Source organism: Bubalus bubalis, chromosome 7 (assembly GCF_019923935.1).
Source record: "Bubalus bubalis isolate 160015118507 breed Murrah chromosome 7, NDDB_SH_1, whole genome shotgun sequence".
Lineage (NCBI taxonomy): Eukaryota > Metazoa > Chordata > Mammalia > Artiodactyla > Bovidae > Bubalus > Bubalus bubalis.
Window position 1 is genome coordinate 247,899 of NC_059163.1, and position 22,152 is coordinate 270,050.

At 50.5% G+C, this 22,152-nt stretch overlaps 1 protein-coding gene across 2 annotated transcripts in view; it reads left to right on the plus strand.

The window, feature by feature from the left end:
- The window catches only part of PCGF3 (polycomb group ring finger 3), a 48,470-nt gene that overhangs the window by 21,512 nt on the left and 4,806 nt on the right, over positions 1-22,152 (plus strand). For both annotated transcript variants that reach the window (XM_025290465.3, XM_044946280.2), the window contains 3 exons: positions 2,908-3,018; positions 3,850-3,938; positions 13,449-13,586. In XM_025290465.3, coding sequence (XP_025146250.2) covers positions 2,908-3,018; positions 3,850-3,938; positions 13,449-13,586 — 338 coding nt within the window. The remainder of the gene's footprint in view (positions 1-2,907; positions 3,019-3,849; positions 3,939-13,448; positions 13,587-22,152) is intronic.

A 22,152-nucleotide genomic window follows, 5' to 3' on the forward strand; every position in this document is an offset into this window, starting at 1 on the left:
ACCTCTGTAAGCTGGGAGGGTGGTGCTGACTCCGTGTCAGCGTCAGGAGCTTCTGGGCGGGGCCGTCCCATCTCTCACGGTTTGGCTGATCCCAGGCCCTCGGTCCCCAGGTTCCCGGGTGCAGGTGGGAGGGAGAGGGCCCGTGCGATTCTGGCCCCTCCCGGGTGGGACAGTCCACAGGACTTCACAGGTGTGGTCCCGCGGAGCCACAGCTCATGAGTCCCGGTGTCCCAGCCTGTGTCCCTGCATGTCACCAGCGTGTGTCAGCAGCATGTGTCCCTGCATGTCACCAGCGTGTGTCCCTGCATGTCACCAGCGTGTGTCCCTGCATGTCACCAGTGTGTGTCCTGGCATGTGTCCCAGCATGTGTCACCAGTGTGTGTCCCTGCGTGTGTCCCTGCGTGTCACTGGCGTGTCCCTGCGTGTGTCACCAGCGTGTGTCCCTGCGTGTGTCACCAGCGTGTGTCCCTGCGTGTCACCAGCGTGTGTCCTGGCATGTGTCCCAGCGTGTGTCACCAGTGTGTGTCCCTGCGTGTCACCAGTGTGTGTCCCTGCGTGTCACTAGCGTGTGTCCCAGCGTGTGTCACCAGTGTGTGTCACCAGTGTGTCCCTGCGTGTCACTGGCGTGTCCCAGCGTGTGTCACCAGCGTGTGTCCCTGCGTGTCACCAGTGTGTGTCCCTGCGTGTCCCAGCGTGTGTCCCTGCGTGTCACCAGTGTGTGTCCCTGCGTGTCACCAGCGTGTGTCCCTGCGTGTGTCACCAGTGTGTGTCCCTGCATGTGTCCCTGCGTGTGTCACCAGCGTGTGTCCCTGCGTGTCCCAGCGTGTGTCCCTGCGTGTCACCAGTGTGTGTCCCTGCATGTGTCCCTGCGTGTCACTGGCGTGTTCCAGCGTGTGTCACCAGTGTGTGTCCCTGCGTGTCACTAGCGTGTGTCCCTGCGTGTGTCACCGGTGTGTGTCCCAGCACAGCAGTTAGGTTAGATTTTTCTTGTTCACCCATGGTTGGGAGGGGGTGGTGTGTCTCATGTGTGCTGTTGAGCGGGGTTCTGAGGCTCTGCGGTCCCATCTGGACATGTCTGCTGGACAGGAGGAGGCTGGCAGGGAGGCACGCTTCTGATTGGCCTAGCCCACATTACCCAGTGCTAAGTATGCAGGTGGTTTCTGATACTTCAGTGTTGGAAATAAGGCTTTATTTCCTTAGACACTTACTGGTTATTTCCTTGGGATACATTACTAGCAGTTTATGTAAGTCACCTTGATGCTGGAAAATATTGAGGACAGGAGAAGAAGGAGGCAACAGAGGATGAGATGGTTGGATGGCATCACCGACTCAATGGACATGAGTTTGAGCAAGTTCCAGGAGGTAGTGAAGGACGGGAAGCCCACGTGCTGCAGTCCATGGGGTCATAAACAGTTGGACACGGGTTAGCTACTGAACGACAACCTTCCTGAAAAGTTATCCCCATTGACATTTCTATACCTGTGTGTATCTGACATCGAGTATTGTTATTTTCCATTCTTTTTCATTTTGATAGGTAAAAATTAAAGAAATAGGAATTAAAACTAGGTACAGGCAGACCTCAGAAATACCGCAGGTTCAGCCTCAGACTGTCGCAATAAAGCAAGTATCACAATAGGGTGAATCACATCAATCTTTTGGTTTCCCAATGCATATAAAAGTTGTGTTCACGTTATACTGGGGGCTACTGAGTGTACAATAACACTATGGCTAAAAAGTAGTGTATATCTCTTAGTTAAAAACACAAAATGAAAAAAAAAACTAAAATAATAACATCAAAGTTCCCTGATCACAGATATCATAACAAATACAATAACAATGACAAGTTGGAAATATTGTGAGTATTACCAAAACGTGGCGCAAACTGGGCTTTGCGTGTTTGGGTCCGGTGCCCCCCAGCTCTGCGCTGGCTCTCGTGCGTCAGGCAGTTCTGAGAGGCCTCCCTGCTTCCGTTTTAGCCCGCTGTCTCACGCGTTCGTTTTTTTCCTGCACAGTCAGGTATTTCGCAGCATCTGCCTGGGTCTAGGACATGACCGGGGCATGTTCCTGGCCTTCACAGAGCTTGTGGTATTTAGGGGGAGAGATGTGCAGTGACTCGAGCTTTACCAGGTCGCCTGCCCACAGGTCTTTCCACAGTGTGCCTTGCGGTTACTGGTCTGGGTTAGATTTCCTTTGCTCCCTGCCACGTGGCCCTGAGCAGCGACTGCCGCTTTGTTACCTGGGTGTGAGCTGCCCCTCGGTAGCCACCTGTGTCAGAGAGTCGGCCCTTCCCAGGGGCGTGCGAGGACCCAGCCTGGACAGCTGTCCTCTCGCCGCCTGGCCCCACTCGTGTCTGAGGCCGACGACTGGGCAGGAGGCTGCGTGCTGCCCGACTCCATCGCCTCCATCCGGTAGAGACCCCTCCCCTGTGGTGGGCGGCTCCAGCCCCCCAGGACTAATGAGCCGTGGTTGCCAGCCGTGGACACCACGAGCACTCTTCTGTCAGGCACACCTGGAGGCCTGTCCTGGGGGAGCCAGTGGCACCTACACGCACGGGGCCCGGGCCGCACCCTGGCACACGCACCCTGGCACATGCACCCTGGTACACGCACCCTGGCACACGCACCCTGGTACACACACCCTGGCACATGCACCCTGGTACACACACCCTGGCACACGCACCCTGGCACACGCACCCTGGTACATGCAACCTGGTACACGGCCCAAGTCACACAGCTGGCAGCCGCTCTGAAATTCCAGAGGGCACGGTCTAAAGTTGTCATTTCTCATGGGCAGCAGCCTTCAGACCTTTTCAGCAAACCTGCCCTTTTTTTCACGTGATTGTGTGCAGAATTTTAAGATAATCCATCACCTGCCTAAGATTAAGGATTACATATTAATTTTTCATAGCGGAAATGAGAAAGCAGAGGGAATTCTACCACAAGTTAGGCCTGGAAGTGCCTGGAGACATCAAGGGGGAGACGTGTTCTGCAAAGCAGCACCTAGACCCCCACCGGAATGGTGAGTGGCTGTGTTTCACACGCACGAGCCCCTGCAGGTTCCCAATGGGCCTGGTGGGCGTCAGCGTCCTTGCAGAGCTGACAGGAGTGGGGGATGCTGAGAAGCAGGGTCCCGGTCCCAGGGCTTACGTGGCGGGCCGTAGCGGGGGCCTGCGGGGGCCCCGGAGCTGCCTGGAGGTGGGGTGTGCAGGGACCACATGTGCACAATGGGCCCTCCCAGGCCTCTTCTCCCAGTTTGCCTGTTTTCTTGCAGAAAGGCCAACTTCTCCTTGGCTTTGATGGAAAATTAATGGTGCTTTGAATCTGTACATATTGTAACAGTTTATTCAAACCTTTGACTCCATGGGCCACACAGGTTCCTAAGCACTCTGGTCTGTTCTGTGCATCTCTGAACATCTGAGAAGGGGAGGCCTTGGTTGCCAGCCTAGAGGAGCGGGGGCTATATACCTGCAGGCTCAGGGCCTGGAGGTGAGGCCCGGAGGCAGCTCGGGAGCCTGGAATCCTGTCTTTGCTGAGCTGGAGGCCTGACTTTTAAAGCCGTGTGGGACCAGCGCGAGCTCTGGGAGCCGTGCTGTTGGGCAGAGTTGAGGTGTGACACCCTGGTGGTACCCGGCTGATGGCCCCCTGCCCGGGAGCCCCCGGACACACCCGCCCCCGCCGCAGCCTTGCGAGTGCTGCGACTGAAGCCCTGTCGACCAGTGCTCCTCCGACTCTTACGTGTGTGAACTCCTGTCACCCTGGGATTCCATAGCATTTGAGTGTTCTGTGGGGGGGAAATAACAGTTTAACACTTTGGATATCGTGATACAGTCTTTTCTGTTTTTGCTAAAAGGAGAAACCAAAGCGGACGACAGTTCAAACAAAGAGGCAGCGGAGGAGAAGCAGGAGGAAGACGGTGATTACCACCGGAGTGACGAGCAGGTGGGCGCACGGCCGGGCCTCGGGGGCTCTCCCCTGACAGGAAGGGCCGGGAGGAAGGGACCAGATGGGCTGTCCCTGACAGGAAGGGCCAGGCGGAAAGGACCAGATGGGCTCTCCCCTGACAGGAAGGGCCGGGTGGAAAGGACCAGATGGGCTGTCCCTGACAGGAAGGGCCAGGCGGAAAGGACCAGATGGGCTCTCCCCTGACAGGAAGGGCCGGGTGGAAAGGACCAGATGGGCTGTCCCTGACAGGAAGGGCCAGGCGGAAAGGACCAGATGGGCTCTCCCCTGAAAGGAAGGGCCGGGTGGAAAGGACCAGATGGGCTGTCCCTGACAGGAAGGGCCAGGCGAAAAGGACCAGATGGGCTCTCCCCTGACAGGAAGGGCCGGGCGGAAAGGACCAGATGGGCTGTCCCTGACAGGAAGGGCCAGGCGGAAAGGACCAGATGGGCTCTCCCCTAACAGGAAGGCCGGGCGGAAAGGGCCAGATGGGCTCTCCCCTGACAGGAAGGGCCGGGCGGAAAGGACCAGATGGGCTCTCCCTGACAGGAAGGGCCGGGAGGAAGGGACCAGATGGGCTCTCCCCTGACAGGAAGGGCCGGGAGGAAGGGACCAGATGGGCTCTCCCCTGACAGGAAGGGCCGGGAGGAAGGGACCAGATGGGCTCTCCCCTGACAGGAAGGGCCGGGCGGAAAGGACCAGATGGGCTCTCCCCTGACAGGAAGGGCCGGGCGGAAAGGACCAGATGGGCTCTCCCCTGACAGGAAGGGCCGGGAGAAAGGACCAGATGGGCTCTCCCCTGACAGGAAGGGCCGGGAGGAAGGGACCAGATGGGCTCTCCCCTGACAGGAAGGGCCGGGAGGAAGGGACCAGATGGGCTCTCCCCTGACAGGAAGGGCCGGGCGGAAAGGACCAGATGGGCTCTCCCCTGACAGGAAGGGCCGGGAGAAAGGACCAGATGGGCTCTCCCCTGACAGGAAGGGCCGGGAGGAAGGGACCAGATGGGCTCTCCCCTGACAGGAAGGGCCGGGAGGAAGGGACCAGATGGGCTCTCCCCTGACAGGAAGGGCCGGGCGGAAAGGACCAGATGGGCTCTCCCCTGACAGGAAGGGCCGGGCGGAAAGGACCAGATGGGCTGTCCCTGACAGGAAGGGCCAGGCGGAAAGGACCAGATGGGCTCTCCCCTAACAGGAAGGCCGGGCGGAAAGGACCAGATGGGCTCTCCCCTGACAGGAAGGGCCGGGCGGAAAGGACCAGATGGGCTCTCCCTGACAGGAAGGGCCGGGAGGAAGGGACCAGATGGGCTCTCCCCTGACAGGAAGGGCCGGGAGGAAGGGACCAGATGGGCTCTCCCCTGACAGGAAGGGCCGGGCGGAAAGGACCAGATGGGCTCTCCCTGACAGGAAGGGCCGGGAGGAAGGGACCAGATGGGCTCTCCCGTGACAGGAAGGGCCGGGAGGAAGGGACCAGATGGGCTCTCCCCTGACAGGAAGGGCCGGGAGGAAGGGACCAGATGGGCTCTCCCCTGACAGGAAGGGCCGGGCGGAAAGGACCAGATGGGCTCTCCCCTGACAGGAAGGGCCGGGAGAAAGGACCAGATGGGCTCTCCCCTGACAGGAAGGGCCGGGAGGAAGGGACCAGATGGGCTCTCCCCTGACAGGAAGGGCCGGGAGGAAGGGACCAGATGGGCTCTCCCCTGACAGGAAGGGCTGGGCGGAAAGGACCAGATGGGCTGTCCCTGACAGGAAGGGCCGGGCGGAAAGGACCAGATGGGCTCTCCCCTGACAGGAAGGGCCGGGCGGAAAGGACCAGATGGGCTCTCCCCTGACAGGAAGGGCCGGGCGGAAAGGACCAGATGGGCTCTCCCCTGACAGGAAGGGCCGGGAGGAAGGGACCAGATGGGCTCTCCCCTGACAGGAAGGGCCGGGAGGAAGGGACCAGATGGGCTCTCCCCTGACAGGAAGGGCCGGGCGGAAAGGACCAGATGGGCTCTCCCCTGACAGGAAGGGCCGGGAGAAAGGACCAGATGGGCTCTCCCCTGACAGGAAGGGCCGGGAGGAAGGGACCAGATGGGCTCTCCCCTGACAGGAAGGGCCGGGAGGAAGGGACCAGATGGGCTCTCCCCTGACAGGAAGGGCCGGGAGGAAGGGACCAGATGGGCTCTCCCCTGACAGGAAGGGCTGGGCGGAAAGGACCAGATGGGCTGTCCCTGACAGGAAGGGCCGGGCGGAAAGGACCAGATGGGCTGTCCCCTGACAGGAAGGGCCGGGCGGAAAGGACCAGATGGGCTCTCCCCTGACAGGAAGGGCCAGGCGGAAAGGACCAGATGGGCTCTCCCCTGACAGGAAGGGCCGGGAGGAAGGGACCAGATGGGCTCTCCCCTGACAGGAAGGGCCGGGTGGAAAGGACCAGATGGGCTGTCCCTGACAGGAAGGGCCGGGAGAAAGGCACAGCAGAGATGGTCGCGTGCCAGCAGCTCTCTGAGTCTCTCCCGACCGTTCTCCTCCCCTTTCTCCTCCTTCTCCTCTTGGCTGCACAGCTGGTGGCATCTTAGTTTCTAGGGGCTGAACCCGCACCCTCAGCGATGAGAGCACCACCTTGCAACCCCTGGATGGCCGGGAGCTTCCCTTCTATGGCTAATTGCCAGAGTGACCCCTACCCACTGCAGAGTGCTTTAGGAAAGAAAAGGTTAAAGCAGGTGTCTTCAGCGGGGAGCAGGGGGATGGCGTCTTCCATGCAGACTGCAGGGAGAATAGCCAGGACAGAGCCCGCTGTTGGTGCCACTCACTGTCAGGAATCAAGGGAGAATCACTGGGCCCGCACGGCGATGCTGCTGGGAACGTGGCGGGGTCGCACCTCCCCATCTGCGGGCTTCTCTTAGCGCACCTTGACTTGGTGCCTCCAGTGGTCCTCACACTCCCTGATGGAACAGTTGTCTCGTCGGCGTCAAAATAAGAAAATGTCAGCCCTTGGCTGTCACTCAGCGTGATTTGGGAGGTCCTGGCCCCAACATTCAGGAGACGGGAACGCGAGCTGGGCGTGTGATGGCTCTTGGGCACACGCATGTGACTCAGCTCCTTGAGGTGCTGAGACCCCTTTTCCAGTGGTAGGACCAGCGTGTCAGAGTCAGAGGGTGGGCGGCTTTGTTCAGAAAATTAATAAGATCTTTAAGGCAGCCTAGCAATAAATGTGAGAGACCGAAGCAAAGATACCAGAACCTTCTGGAAGAACACAGAGAAAATTGCATAATTGGGTGTTACTGGATGGAAGGTTGACTTTAGGATTCGAGTTCTCCCGAAATTAATCTCAGTGGTTGTGATTGTAATCAATTTTATAAATAGGAATGTAACCAACTGCTTCTGAAGGCTCATCTGAAAGAGGAGAAAGTCAGTAGTAGCCGTGAGAACTTCGGGTCTTGGCTGTGGCAGAATATATGTGTAACATATCCACGCACACACATTTATACATATAGGCCCCTTAGGAGACACTGAGATTCAGTTCCAGACCATTGTAGCGAAACAAGTCGTGAGTTTATTTCCCAGTGCGTATAGAAGTTATGCTTCCGCTCTGTTGTGGTCTGTCAAGTGTGAGGTTTTCTTATATCTAAAAAACAACATTGTTTAGTGGCTAAGCTGTGCCCAAGTCTTTTGCAACCCCATGGACTGTAACCCTCAAGGCTCCTCTGTCCATAGGATCTCCTAGGCAAGAATACTGCAGTGAGTTGCCGTTTCCTTCTCCAGGGGATCTTCCCAACCCAGGGATCAAACCCACATCTCGTGCATCTCCCACATTACAGGCAGATTCTTTACCACTGAGCCACCAGGGAAGCCCTCAGAAAAAAATAAATAAATAAATAAGGTACATTCCTTAATTAAAAGATACTGTATTGCCAAACAATGCTAGCCATCATCTACCACAAACATACAATTCATAAAAAACGCAGTATCTGTGAAGTGCAATAAAGCAAAGTCTGCCTATATATATATTCTGACATATGGCAGCTCAGTGGTGAAGAACCTGTCTGCAGTGCAGGAGATGCACAAGACCTGGGTTTGATCCCTGGCTTGGGAAGATCCCCTGGAGAAGGAAATGGTGACCCACTCCAGTGTTCTTGCCTGGGAAATCCCATGGACAAAGGAGCCTGGCGGGCTGCACTCTGTAGGGTTGAAAAGAGTCGGATACTGCTGAGCAACTAAACACACATACGTATTTAATAAGTAAAATATATGTGTATATACAACACTGACGTTTATTCCAGACGTGATTAGCGTAGTGTGGATGCAGGGATAGAATAGCGGAACCCTAATTTTCCAGTTTATACGCTTCCGTGTTGTTGGAAACTTTCCCCGGGTGCTGCAGGAAGAGGAACGTCTCTGGCACGTGGGAGTGTGCTCATGTGTGTCTCAGTGAACGAACACTGGGCTGCAGGACACCTCCCGGGGCCCACATCTCCGCCTGTCTGGGCTCTGAGAGTTAACCTCCTGCTGGACTTGGAGGTCTCGCTGCGGCCTGGGTCAGGCCGCTGGCTCGGCCTCTTCAGGTGCAGGGTGGGCCGTCCTGCTAACCCCTGTTCTGTCAGTTTTAAACCTCCAGCGTTTATCTTTCTTGTTTCTAAATTTTGCCTTTTTTATCACAAACATGCCAAAAAGATGTCTGTGTGATTGGCTGCTTTCAGAAGAGCCAGCAGGCTGTCCCGGGAACGGGGCAACGGGCCCCACTGTGCCCCTTTGAGGCCACAAGTCCACCCCAGGCTGAGCTTTGTGCGCTGGTCTGTTGTTGGCCCCAAGAAAGGTAGGGCGGGGGTGGCTGTGGCCCGAGACGGGCCTGCTGGGGCCCCAGGTGTGAGGAGCAGGGGCGGGGCAGGGCCTGCAGGGAGGGGAGGCTGGGGGCAGGGTGGCCAGGCTGGAGCCTGGGGTGGGCGGGGACCGGGCGGCAGGGCTTTGGGCAGGTGATGGTGCAGCTGCCCGGGGACGCACTCGAGAGCAAACCCGGGGGACTTGCTGAGCTCTGCCGACCTGGGTCCTGAGTCTTCATGTTTATGATGCAGCCACAAGCCATAGACACTGCAAAACAGGCGTCTTTGTGCAGCCTCCTTTCCTCAGTTAAAATCGCCTTTTGAGGTTGTTTTTGAGGTGTGCCATGTGGCCACTTCCTACGGTTGCCATGTGACGTGGTGCCACGATGGGCCCTGTGGTGTGTCCTGGGCGCGTGCATGGCTCAGGCCTCAGAACAAGTATTCTGCTGTTTTCTGCCTGGTGTTCTGTCTATTGCAGCCCTCACAGACTCCTGGGTGCTGGCCTTGGTCTTCCTGGCACGTCTCCACACGCTGTTCGTGCCAGACTCCGGGCTCTGTGGTCTGTTTTGTTGCCCGTCTGCCTCCAGCTCCTGGGGCGGCCCTTGGTCCTTCACACGCAGATTCTTGCTGTGTTCGTGGACATGTGTTGCATGTTCTGATGTAATCATTTCACAGGAACTGTATGTATCTGTTTAGCTTTGGTGTCAAGGGGAGAAGTCTCAGAGCTGAAAGTAGTCTCTCTCTCCCATTTTTATTCTCTAGGAAAGTTTGTATAAGATTGAGAACATCCGTTTTATTGAATATTTTGTTTAAACTTCCCACAAAGCCATCAGATCTTAGTTAATTTTTTTGAAGATGGGTAGGAAGATTTTAAATTATAAATTTCCTTAATGATTTTAATCCTACTCGAATCTTTTGTTTGTTTTTAAGATTATTTGATAAATTATATTTTTTCTAGGAAAGTTTCTATGTGGACTTAGGTTTTCACAGAATTCTTTTGTCTGTCTGTGGGCTTTGCCAAGTGTCTGGTGATTTCTCCATTGCTCTTGCTAGTATCCCACTGGTGCCTCCTGCTTTTTTGGTCATTCTTGCCAGAGATGGAGCCACATTCTTTTCTGTTAATCATTTCTTCTTTCTGCTCTGTGTTCCTTTTGTTCCTTCTCTACTTTCTTGAGTTGAACATTCTTTAATATATGCATTGGAAATTTTGAACATCAAATCTTACAAACAAGGCTGCAGTAATCAAGACATTGTGTTGCAGGTGTTAAGGTAGATTTTTTTAATCATTGTGGAGTGTGGAAATAAGCCCTTAGATTCAAGGTCATTTGGTTCCAGCACAGGTGCCATGGCCCTTCCTGAGGAAAGAACAGTGTCTTGGACGGTGCTGGGACAGCTGGACACCCACATGCATAAGATTCACTCATGCCCCTGCCTCTCACGACAGGGAAGGTAAAAGTGAAAGTCGCTCAGTTGCACCCAGCTCTTTGCGACCCCATGGACTATACAGTCTGTGGAATTCTCCAGGCCAGAATACTGGAGTGGGTAGCCTTTTCCTTTTCCACGGGATCTTCCCAACCCAGGGATCGAACCCAGGTCTCCTGCATTGCAGGCAGAGTCTTTACCAACTGAGCTATCAGGGAAGCCCAGGTTAACTCAAAATGTAAGGGCTCAAACCGGGAAACTTTGCAGGAAAACATGAAAGAAGCTCCTTAGCATCTTGGGTTAGGCTTGTAGTTCTCAAATCCAAAACCAAGAACACAACTCAGGAAAGAAAACTGATGAAAGAAAATTCATCAGATGAAGAAATACTGCTCTTGGGACTCCCTGGCCGTCCAGTGGCTAAGATTCTGTGCTTCCCCTGTGAGGCGCAGCTCAGCCACTGGTCAGGGAGCTGAGATCCCTCAAGCCACGTGGCACAGCCAAAAGGAGTTGCTGCTCTTCAAAAGACACCATTGAGAAAAATTTTAAAAACCACAGACTGGGAGAAAATATTAGCAAATGACATTTCTAAAAAGGACTTTTATCTAGAACATGTAACTCAACTAAGAAGGTTAGGGTTAGGGTTAACAAATTGGCAGACATTTCATCAAAGAAGAAATACAAATGTTTAATACTCACATTCCCTGGTAGCTCAGCTGGTAAAGAATCTGCCTGCAATGCGGGAGACCTAGGTTCAATTCCTGGGTTGGGAAGATCCCCTGGAGAAGGGAAGGGCTACCCACTCCAGTATTCAGGCCTGGAGGATTCCATGGACAGAGGAGCCTGGCAGGCTACAGTCCATGGGGTCTCAAAGAGTCAGATTTGACTGAGCAACTTTCACTAATAGTCACATGAAAATGTGTTCAACATCATTCATTAGTCATTAGGAAAATACAAATTAAAACTATAATGAAATAGCATTTTACACTCACCAAGATGACTGTAAGCAAAAAAATGGTGACAGGTGTTGGCAAGGAGGCGGAGGAGCGGGTCAGCATGTAAGGTGCTGCCACGCACTTGAGTCTCCCCACTTGACTGTATGAAAGAAGTCAGATGGGAGGACTGTGTTGTACGATCCCATCTGTAGACCATCCAGGAGAGGCTGGTCCACAGACGCAGGCCAAGGGTGGCTGGGGCGGATTGACCACCAAAGCCACGAGGGTCTTTATGAGGTGATGGGTCTGAGCTCAGACTGGGTGGCGTGGTGGTTGCACAAGTCTTAAGTTGACTAAAAATTACTGCATTGTATACTTAAAACATACATGTAAATTATACTGCAATGGAGCTGTTAAAAAATTACAAACATGCTTTTAACTTAGTGTATTTAAATAGGTAATACATTTGGGGACTTCCTGGTGGTTCAGTGGCTAAGACTGCCCTGTAGGGGGCCCGGGTTCAATCCCTGGTCTGGGAAATAAGGTCCTGCATGTGGTACAGTGTGATCAAAAACATAGGTAGGTAATACATTACACGGTCCAGAGGGCAGTGGTACGTGAGAGGGTTATGTGTTACTGTCCCGAATTCCCCTTCATAGGGGTGCACCTTGTGGTCACTCCCGTGTTCACACAGACTGGGCTTTCCAGAGTCCTGTGCAGCTCTGTGCTCCCTCCTCCCTGGTGGCCCAGCCCACGGCCTCCTGCTTCTGTTGTTGGGGGGCCTGTGCCTTCTTTCTCTGGTCGACACCTCTGCGTTTTTTAAAAGTCCAAAATAAATACGAGTCTCTTGTTGTCTCCTCTGAACAGCAGCAGGGCTTTCCCACTGCCTGGGCGCCTCCTTAACACCCCAGCTAGTCCGTCTGCTTCGGGCTCTTTCTTCCTGTGCTGCCGCTTCTCGCTTCTCAAATTGTGTTCTGTCTTCGTTTGCTGGTGACTTCATTCCACTTCCTCTCTGAATGATGGTTTAGCTCTTCCTTTCTGGCGGCTCGGTGGGAAGCCCCGGGCCTGGGCTCAGCGCCTGAGCACCAGCCCCTCATGCAGCCCTGCCCAGCCCCCGGGCCTCGGTCCCCGGTGCTCAGAGGGGCCGCCGTGTCTGGGTGCCGGTTTCCACTGATTTCCTTTGCGTCAGGTCCTTTTGCTTCCTGGAGTTGAGGAGTTAATGTCTTGCATCATTTGGGGGGGCCCTTCTGCCTTTATTTTCTCTTTTTCTTCTGGTCTCTTGTGATTTTCAGACTGTGGTCTGTCTTCATGCGTCTTACCTTTCCTTTGTTTTCTTATTTTAACTGATGCCTTTTATTGTGTCTAAACTTCTTTTGGGTAATTTACTCCCATTGATCTTTCAGAAAATTGATCTGCGTTCAGCTGAGACTAATCTGTGGTTTGACCATCCATTGAGTTTTTAATTTGAATGAATATGTTTTTTATTTTTAGAAGTTATATTTGAATATCTTTTATACCTGCCTGTTCTTTATTCATAGTGTTATATTTTTAATTCCTTCTTTCATATCTAATAATTTTAGACATATATTTCAGTTATTAATGATTCTTTTTGGGGGTTTGAGTTTTGGGGGGTCTGGTTTTTTGGCACACCCTAACCATCCCTGGAGAAAGACTTACCCCTGAGTGAGGCGAGGCATCTCAGGTGGGGCCAGCTCGGCAGTGCAGCATGGCCAGGCTGTCCCTCCGCTGCGTCTGCCGTCCGGAGTCACTTTACTCAGCTTGTTGTCTTGAAGTTCCTTGTCACACACTGAGTACTCTGACCCATTGGACTCTTGATCTCATGAAAGGTAACCGTGAACTTGAGACTTTGTGCCTTTGCTCAGAGTCCTCTGCCCTCTAGTGAGCTGGACCAGCGTGATGTGCCCCTTGGTGACCCTTCCTGGGTTTGGGGGCCGTGGTGCCTGCCTTGTGATGTCTTTTCTCATCGTTCCTGCGGAACACTTGGCCTCTAGGCGACGTGTGTGTGTCCCACCGGCTAGAGCGTTTACAACAGGATTTCCACCTTTCTCAGTTTAACTCTGAGGCTAGCATGTACTGCCATAGTAAGTAAGTAATTCTCGGGTTTACTTTAAAGAACTGCATTAGTAAAACAATTAATGTAATGTTAGATTGTTTTTCACAAAATGGCAAAAATAAACAGATTTTAAGGTAGTGTGTTTAGTCAAAACAGATTTATGATTTCCAAAACGTCTGCAGTCTTAGATGTAACGGGATTGGTAGATGGCTGAGGAAGCCTCCAGGGAGCAGCGCCGTGGCGACCCTCGGTGCACCTCCCCAGCTGAGCCCTTCTTTCTCCCGCAGGTGAGCATCTGTCTGGAATGCAACAGCAGCAAACTGCGGGGCTTGAAGCGAAAATGGATCCGCTGCTCAGCCCAGGCCACAGTCCTGCATCTGAAGAAGTTCATTGCCAAAAAACTTAACCTCTCGTCTTTCAACGAGGTACACAGAAACTGTGGCGAGTCACTCTTTTCTGTAGAAGTGACGCTTCTGAAGCTCTTTGGGTTTGTTTGCTTTTTACAATTTTGTTTGGAGATTTTCAGTCAGAAAAAATAGTCTTGTGTGTTGCCTCCTCCCAGTTAGTGTGATAGTAAATAGTGGTGAAGGCAGTGGAGGCCCAGAGCCCATGAACATGGAGGCCACTGCTAAATGAAGAGGAAATGCCAATGGGATGGCAGCGAGATACGTTACAGATTTTCACAAGCGAGATTCTGGTCTTTAATTTCACAAACAGATGGATGGGTATGGATGGAATGGGTGGGTAGACAGAGAAGATACTTCCAAGTTTCTGATGAATGCTGAGACTAAAATAAAATCTGTGCTTTAGTGTGCAGAGCAGGGTGGTCCCAGAGGGAGAGCGAACATGCTCAGTAGGGGTGTCGGACGCCCTCCTGAGGGCATTCGCTTCTGCTCAAGCATGGCTTGCCCGCGTCATGTAGACATGTCAGGAGAAGGCACTGTGGGATGTAAAGCCAAGGACTCATGATGCGAACAGCCCTCAGGCTGCAAGGAAAGTGGTGTCATGGTCCGTAAAAGGAGGCAGGAGAGGCCAGTTGGGGAGAGTCTGGCAGAAGACCCAGGAGAGCAGGCCAGTGAGGACAGAGAGAGGAGGCCAGCTCCTGAGATGTGTGTCACAGAAGAGTGGGGTGGACGTGGCCCCCCACAGAGCTGTGTCCACACCCCAATCCCACAACCTATAATCATGATCTTTTTGGAAAAAAGATCTTTCCAGATGTAATGAAGTTAAGGGTCTTTAGAGGAACTAATCCTGGATTGACCCTAAATCCAATGACGGGCCCGTACAAATGTGAGGCAGAGGGAAACATGAGACACACAAAGAGGAGAAGACGGTGTGAAGATGGAGATAAGATTGGGGTGATGTGACCACAAGCCAAGGGATGCCTGGAGGCCCCAGAAGCTGGTCTAGTTTCTTCTTGGTGCCGATAATAAAATGTTAGAGGAGAGGGATGAATTCAAGAATGAACTGCCAAACAAAAAGGAACCTACAGCCTATCCAGGTTGTAAAAAAATGGTAATATTAGGAATTTGACTGTTAGAAAAACACTCTAGAGAGAAGGCCAAGTGTGTAGCTGTTCAACCTTTTGCTAAAGGGTTTAGTTGTTTGACTCATGGTGGCTCAGCTGTCTCATGGGAGGAGTAGAGAGAGGAGTTATCCGAGAGAGATCTACAAAGGATTTTCATGTCAGTGGCCTGAATCTGGGACATACCTGGGAGACCCACAGTGCTTTTAACAATGTGGTATCGGCAGAACCACCACCAACTTGGGCTGAAGGGGACAGAGACAGGAAGAAAGGAGAGAAGGCTATCAGACTTGCAAAATTCTACCAGCAGGAAATAGGCTGTTAAGAGCTGCTCAGCTGCCTAGGTGAGCCACCCCAGAGGGTGAGGCCAACACGGGCCCAAGAGAGCAGAGCCTTGACCTGCAGTGATGTGTTCCCAGATCTTGAGACCAAATGGGATTTCCGTACTGGATTTCCAATGTTTTGGAGACCAGTGATGTCTCTATGCCTTCTAATATATCTCCCTTTTGAACTAAGAATACCTATCCTGTCCCACACTTGGATTTTGGAAGCAAATAATGTGTTTTCTAGTTTCATAGATCTGCAGTTGGAGAGGAATTTTTCCTCGGAATGCATCATACTCAAGAGTCTCACCCATAGCTGATTCCTATGATTTAGAAAATAAGCTCTGAGACTTTGAACTGATGATGTGAAGATGAGATTTGGGGATCTGGAGTTGATGCTAGAGTGGCTTGAGTCTCTTTGAGCTAAAAAAACGCATTCAGGGTGGATGTGGATTTTATGGGGTCAGAAGGCAGACGTGTAGTAGGTTCAGTGGTGACCCCGCAAAAAAAATACGGTCACTTTGTAATCCTGAGAACATCTGAATACATCTTTATTTGGAAAAAGGTCTTTGTAGACATGCAAAGAATGTTGGAGTGAAGAGACCTCCTGGATTATCCAGGCAGGCTGTAAGTCCAGCCACTGGTGTCTTTAGAAGAGCAGACACAAATTGTCTCAGTAGATTTTAAAGGATGTTATACAAAGTATCTTCTCATACCACAGCTGCATGAGGTTAGAAATCAGTAACCAAAGGAAAACTGGAAAATTCACAAAATTGTGGAAATTAAACAACCAGTGGATCAAATGAGAAATCAAAGAGTGATTAAAAAATACTTAGAGACAAATAAAAACAAAAATCCAACATATCCAAACTAATGATGCAGTGAAAGCAGTACTAAGGGGGAGGATTATAGCTGTAAACACATTAAAACAAGGAAGATCTCAAATCAACAGCCTCAGTTTACAACTTAAGGACCTAGAAAAAGACTAAGCTCAACCCAAAGCTAGCAGAAAAAAAAGAATAATAAGAATTAGAGCAGAAATAAAACTGACAATAGAAAAACGATAGAGAAGATCAACGGTTTTTCAAAAAGATCAACAGTATTGACAGACTCTGAGCTAGAGGGACTAAGAAAGAGGACTTGAGTCACATCATCTGAGATGGAAGCAGGGACATCACTTCTGATTCTTCAGATACAGATTTTCAGAGAGCACTCTGAGCAGTTGTATGCCAGCAAATCGATTGACCTAGATGAGATGGACAGATGCCTAGAAAAACAAAGCCTAACATGACAGTCACAAAGAAATAGGAAATTTGAATAGACCTGTAACTGGTAAGGAGATTGAATCACCAATCAGAAAATCTTGCAATAAAAAAAAAGTCCTGGACCTCATGGCTTCCCTGAACTCTACCAAGCATTTAAAAAACTAGTATCAATCCTTCTCAAACTTTTCTAAAAGGTTGAAGAGGAGGACCACTTCCTAACTCATTTCATGAGATCAGCATAACCCTGAGAAAGCCAGATAAAGACACTACAAGAAAACTGCACAATATCCCTTGTTAACATTGATGCAAAAAATCCTCAACAAAATAGTAATAAACAGAATTCAACATATTAAAAGGATTTACACACTGTACCTAAGTGGGTTTCAAGGGATTAGATTTGATAGAGTGCCTGAAGAACTATGGATGGAGGTTTGTGACGTTGTACAGGAGGCAGTGATCAAGACCATCCCCAAGAAAAAGGAATGCAAAAAGGCAAAATGGCTGTCTGAGGAGGCCTTACAAATAGCTGAGAAAAGAAGAGAGGCTAAAGGCAAAGGAGAAAAGGAAAGATACACCCATCTGAATGCAGAGTTCCAAAGAATAGCAAGGAGAGATAAGAAAGCCTTTCTCAGTGATCAGTGCAAAGAAATAGAGGAAAACAATAGACTGGGAAAGACTAGAGATCTCTTCAAGAAAATTAGAGATACCAAGGGAACATTTCATGTACAGATGGGCACAATAAAGGACAGAAATGGTATGGACCGAACAGAAGCAAAAATTATTAAGCAGAGGTGGCAAGAATACACAGAAGAACTATACGAAAAGATCTTCATGACCCAGATAACCATGATGGTGTGATCATTGACCTAGAGCCAGATATCCTGGAATGCAAAGTCAAGTGGGCCTTAGGAAGCACCACTACGAACAAAGCTAGTGGAGGTCATGGAATTCCAGTTGACGTATTTCAAATCCTAAAAGACTTGCTGTGAACGCTGCACTCAATATGCCAGAAATTTTGGAAAACTCAGCAGTGGCCACAGGACTGGAAAAGGTCAGTTTTCATTCCAATCCCAAAGAAAGGCAATGCCAAAGAAAGTTCAAACTACCGCACAATTGTACTCATCTCACAGGCTAGCAAAGTAATGCTCAAAATTCTCCAAGCCAGGCTTCAACAGTACATGATCCATGAACTTCCAGATGTTCAAGCCGGATTTAGAAAAGGCAGAGGAACCAGACAGAGTTCAAATTGCCAACATCTCTTGGATCATCAAAAAAGCAAGAGAATTTCAGAAAAAAAATCTGCTTTGTTGACTACGCCAAAGCCTTTGACTTTGTGGATCGCAACAAAATGTGGAAAATTCTTCAAGAGATGGGAATACCAGACCACCTTACCTGCCTCCTGAGAAATCTGCATGCAGGTCAAGAAGCAACAATTAGAACCAGGCATGGAACAAAGGACTGGTTCCATACTGGGAAAGAAGTACATCAAGGCTGTATATTGTCACCCGGCTTCTTTAACTTATATGCAGAGTATATCATGAGAAACACTGGGCTGGATGAAACACAAGCTGGAATCAGGATTGCCAGGAGACACGTCAATAACCTCAGATGTGCAGATGACACCACCCTTATGGCAGAAAGTGAAGAAGAACTAAAGAGCCTTTTGATGAAAGTGAAAGAGGAGAGTGAAAAAGCTGGCTTACAACTCAACATTCAGAAAACGAAGATCATGGCATCTGGTCCCATCACTTCATGGCAAATAAATGGGGAAAAAGTGGACACAGTGAGAGACTTTATTGTCTTGGGCTCCAAAATCACTGCAGATGGTGACTGCAGTCATGAAATTAAAAGATGCTTGCTCCTTGGAAGAAAAGCTATGACCAACCTAGACAGCATATTAAAAAGCAGAGACATTACTTTGCCGAAAAAGGTCAATCTAGTCAAAGCTGTGGTTTTTCCAGGAGTCATGTATGGATGTGAGAGATGGACTGTAAAGAAAGCTGAGTGCCGAAGAATTGATACCTTTGAACTGTGGTGCTGGGGAAGACTCTTGAGAGTCCCTTGGACTGCAAGGAGATCCAACCAGTCCATCCTAAAGGAAATCAGTCCTGAATATTCATTGGAAGGACTGATGCTGAAGCTGAAGGTCCAATACTTTGGCCACCTGATGCAAAGAGCTGACTCATTGGAAAAGACTCTGATGCTGGGAGGGATTGAAGGCAGGAAGAGAAGGGGACGACAGACGATGAGATGCTTGGATGGCATCACTGACACGATGGACATGAGTTTGAGTAAATTCCAGGAGTTGGTTGATGGACAGGGAAGCCTGGCGTGCTACAGTCCATGGGGTCGCAAAGAGTCATACACAACTGAGCGACTGAACTGAAGAGTGAGGAAGAATATGTAGAAAGTTCTAAAAATTCCACAGAAAGACCCTGTCAGAACTAACTGCAAGGTAGCAAAATGCAAAGTGAGCAGAGGAATCAGATGTGTTTTTGTTCATGAGCGAAGAGCAGCTGAAGAGCAGATTATAAAACAGAATACATTTATAATAGCCCCAAAAAGAATAATATACTCAGCCATAAAAAGTAATAAAATTAAGTCATTTGTAGACACATGGATAGACTCAAAGACTGTCATACAAAGTGAAGTGTCAGAAAACAAATATATTAACACATATGTGTGGAATGTAGAAAAATGGTTTAGATGATGCTATGTGCAAAGCAGAAATAGAGACACAAGCATAGAGAACAAACATGGACATCAAGAGAGGAAAGCTGGGGATGGGTGTATTGGGAGCTGGAGGTTGGCACGTGCACTGTGGATGCTACACATAAAGGAAGCGGCTGATGGGAGCGACTGCAGCTCAGAGAGCTCGGCTCACTGCTCGGTGCTGACGTAAACGGGAGGGTCCAGAAAGGAGAGCATGTATGTGTATGTATAGCTTATTCACTTTGCGGTACAGTAGAAACTAACACTGGAGAAGGCAATGGCACCCCACTCCAGCGCTCTTGCCTGGAGAATCCCAGGGACGGCGGAGCCTGGTGGGCTGCCGTCTGTGGGGTCTCACAGAGTTGGACACAACTGAAGCGACTTAGCAGCAGCAGCAGCAGCAGAAACTAACACACTATTATAAAGCAACTATAGCCCAATAAAAATAATTTTAAAAAATGAAAGACTTAGGAATTAAGTTAACAAAGGAAGTGAAAGACTCGTACAGTGAAAATTACAGAAAATGCTGAAGAAATGAAAGACAGAAGCACGTGGAAGCGTGTGCCACATTCAGGGGCTAGAAGACTGAACATTGTTTAAAATGTCAGCATTACCCAAATGAACTACAGATTCAATAGAATTTCTATCAAAATCCCAAAGATATTTCTTGCAGAAATAAAAAAAAAATGCATCCTGATTTTTTTATGGACTCTCAAAGAACCCAAATAGCCAAACAACCTTGAAAAAGAAGAACAAAAGTAGAGGACTCAAAGCTTCGCAGTGTACTAGAGAGACACTAACCAAAACTGTGGTGGGGGCGCCGAGGCCGACAGAAGAGAGGAAAGCCTCACATGTGGTCAACTGACAAGGTCCTGAGACCCTCCAATGAGGAAAGGACAGCCTTTCAACAGGTGGTGCTGAGAAAACTGGGTATCCACGTACCAAAGAATGAAATTTGACCCTTACCTAACACAGCATACAAAAATCAACTCAAAGTGTATCAGGGACGTAAATATAGAACCTGAAACAATAAAACTCTTAAAAGAAAACATAGGACAAAACCTTGGCATTGGATTTGGCGATCGCCTGGGTAGAATATCCAAGGAACAGGCAACAAAAGAAAAATTAGACAATTTGGACTTCGTTGACTTGAAAGAAAAAGAAATTGTATGGAATGGAAGGAGATATTTATAAATCATATATCTGACAAGTCTATCCAGAATAGATAGACTGTTTCTAAAATTGAGCACAAAAAAACTCAACTCAGTTACAAAATGAGCACCGGACTTGAGTAGACATTTCTCCAGAGACGTACAAGTGCCAATAAGCACGAGAGAATGCACTTGACATCACTAATCACTGGAGAAATGCAGCCAGAACTGTGACGAGACCTCAGATCCAGAGGATGGCTCCTGCAGAACGTAAGAGCCAAGTGCTGGGAGGCTGGGGAGAACCTGGAACACTGCGCACTGCTGATGGGGCATAGAGGGTGCGGCCACCGTGGAAAACACTATGACGATGCCTCAGAAACTAAACAGAACCACCATGAGCTCCAGCAGCGCCTTCTGCGGAACACCCAGAGGACCCGGAGGAAGTATCTGTACCCCCCCGCTTACAGCGGCGTTGCTGACAGTGGGCAGAAGCTGGAAGCAACCAAGTGTCCATCAGTGGGTGATGGATAAGCAAAATGTGGTCCGTCCATACAGTGGGATATTCTGCTTTAAACAGGAAGGAAATTCTAACGCCTGCTACAACATAGATGAATCTTGAGGAGACTATGCTAAATGAAGTAAGCCAAACACAAAAGGCCAAATACTGTCCGATTCCACTGATACTAGGTCCCCAGAGGCATCGGAATCACAGACAGAAAGCAGAATAGGAGTGGCCGGCGCTGGGGCGGGGACGGGCGGTTATTGACTAAGCGGGCAGTTACAGGTTTACACACGCAGAGTCCGTGGATGGGCGTGGCAAGCTGCACATCATGGAAGCAGTCAGCACCGCTGAGCTGCACTTGAAAACGGCTGAGCTGGTAAATCTCACGTGCGCCTGACCCCAGTTATGTCAGTGATAAATAAGTGAACTACTGATGTGCACACGGAAGAGAGTAGAGGGGGTTTGGGGCCATCTAAGGACGGAAGCAGGGTTGGGAGGACGCTGCCCTGTGCCGGGGAGTCCTGGCGCCTCTAGAGGGCCTGAGCCTGTGGGCTCCCAGACAGAACTCTGAGGACTGCACTCCTGGCACTCTCTGTCCTGATGCAGCTGTGCTGTTTCCATGGCAGACACAGGAAGCACACGTCGGGACCCTTCCTCCCCTGCCTTGAGAGAGAAGTTTTAAAGACCATCTGGGAATTCCTGGTGGCCCAGTGGTCAAGACTCGGTGTTTTCACTGCAGTGGCCTGGGTTCAGTACCCTGGTCAGGGAACTACAATCCTGCAAGCTGCATGGCACTGCCAAAAATAATAATAATAAAAAGACCATCTAGGTAACATCATTTGTCAGCAGGGAAATGCAAATTAAAACAGTGAGATCCCACTCCAGACCTACAGAATGTCCAGAATCCAGGACCCCGACACCACCATATGCTGGCAAGGACGTGGAGCAATAGAAACTTCACTGCCAGTGGAAGTGCAAAATGGTGCAGCCATTTAGGGAAACAGCTCAGCAGTCAAGCCCCTTGGTACTTTCCCAAAGGAGCTGAGAACTTAGGTCCACAAGGAAACTTACACACAGATGTTTATAGCAGCTTAGTCATAGTCGCCAAACCTTGGAAGCCACCTCCTTCAGAAGGTGAGTGGATAAGTAAACTGTGGTCCATCCAGACAGTGGAGCATCACTCAGCCACGAGAAAAGAGCTGACAGGGCGTGAGAGACGTGGAGGAACCGTCAGCGCGTACAACGGTGGAAGAAGCCGATCCAGAAGCCCCGCATGCTGTGATCCACGCCTGTGAAGTCTGGAGAAACCCGTGCAGACGGCGCAAGGAGCAGCAGTTGCCAGGGGCGGAGGGCGAGAGGGACAGGCCCCCCAAGGAGTCCTAGGGCCGTGAGCCTGCTCTGAGTGATGCTGTCCTGGAGGACACTCGTCACTGTGTGTCTGTCCAGGCCCCCGGGAGGCACAGCGCCGGTCCCGAGCCTCGTGGAGGCCGTGGCTATGGGAGGCGAGGAGGCG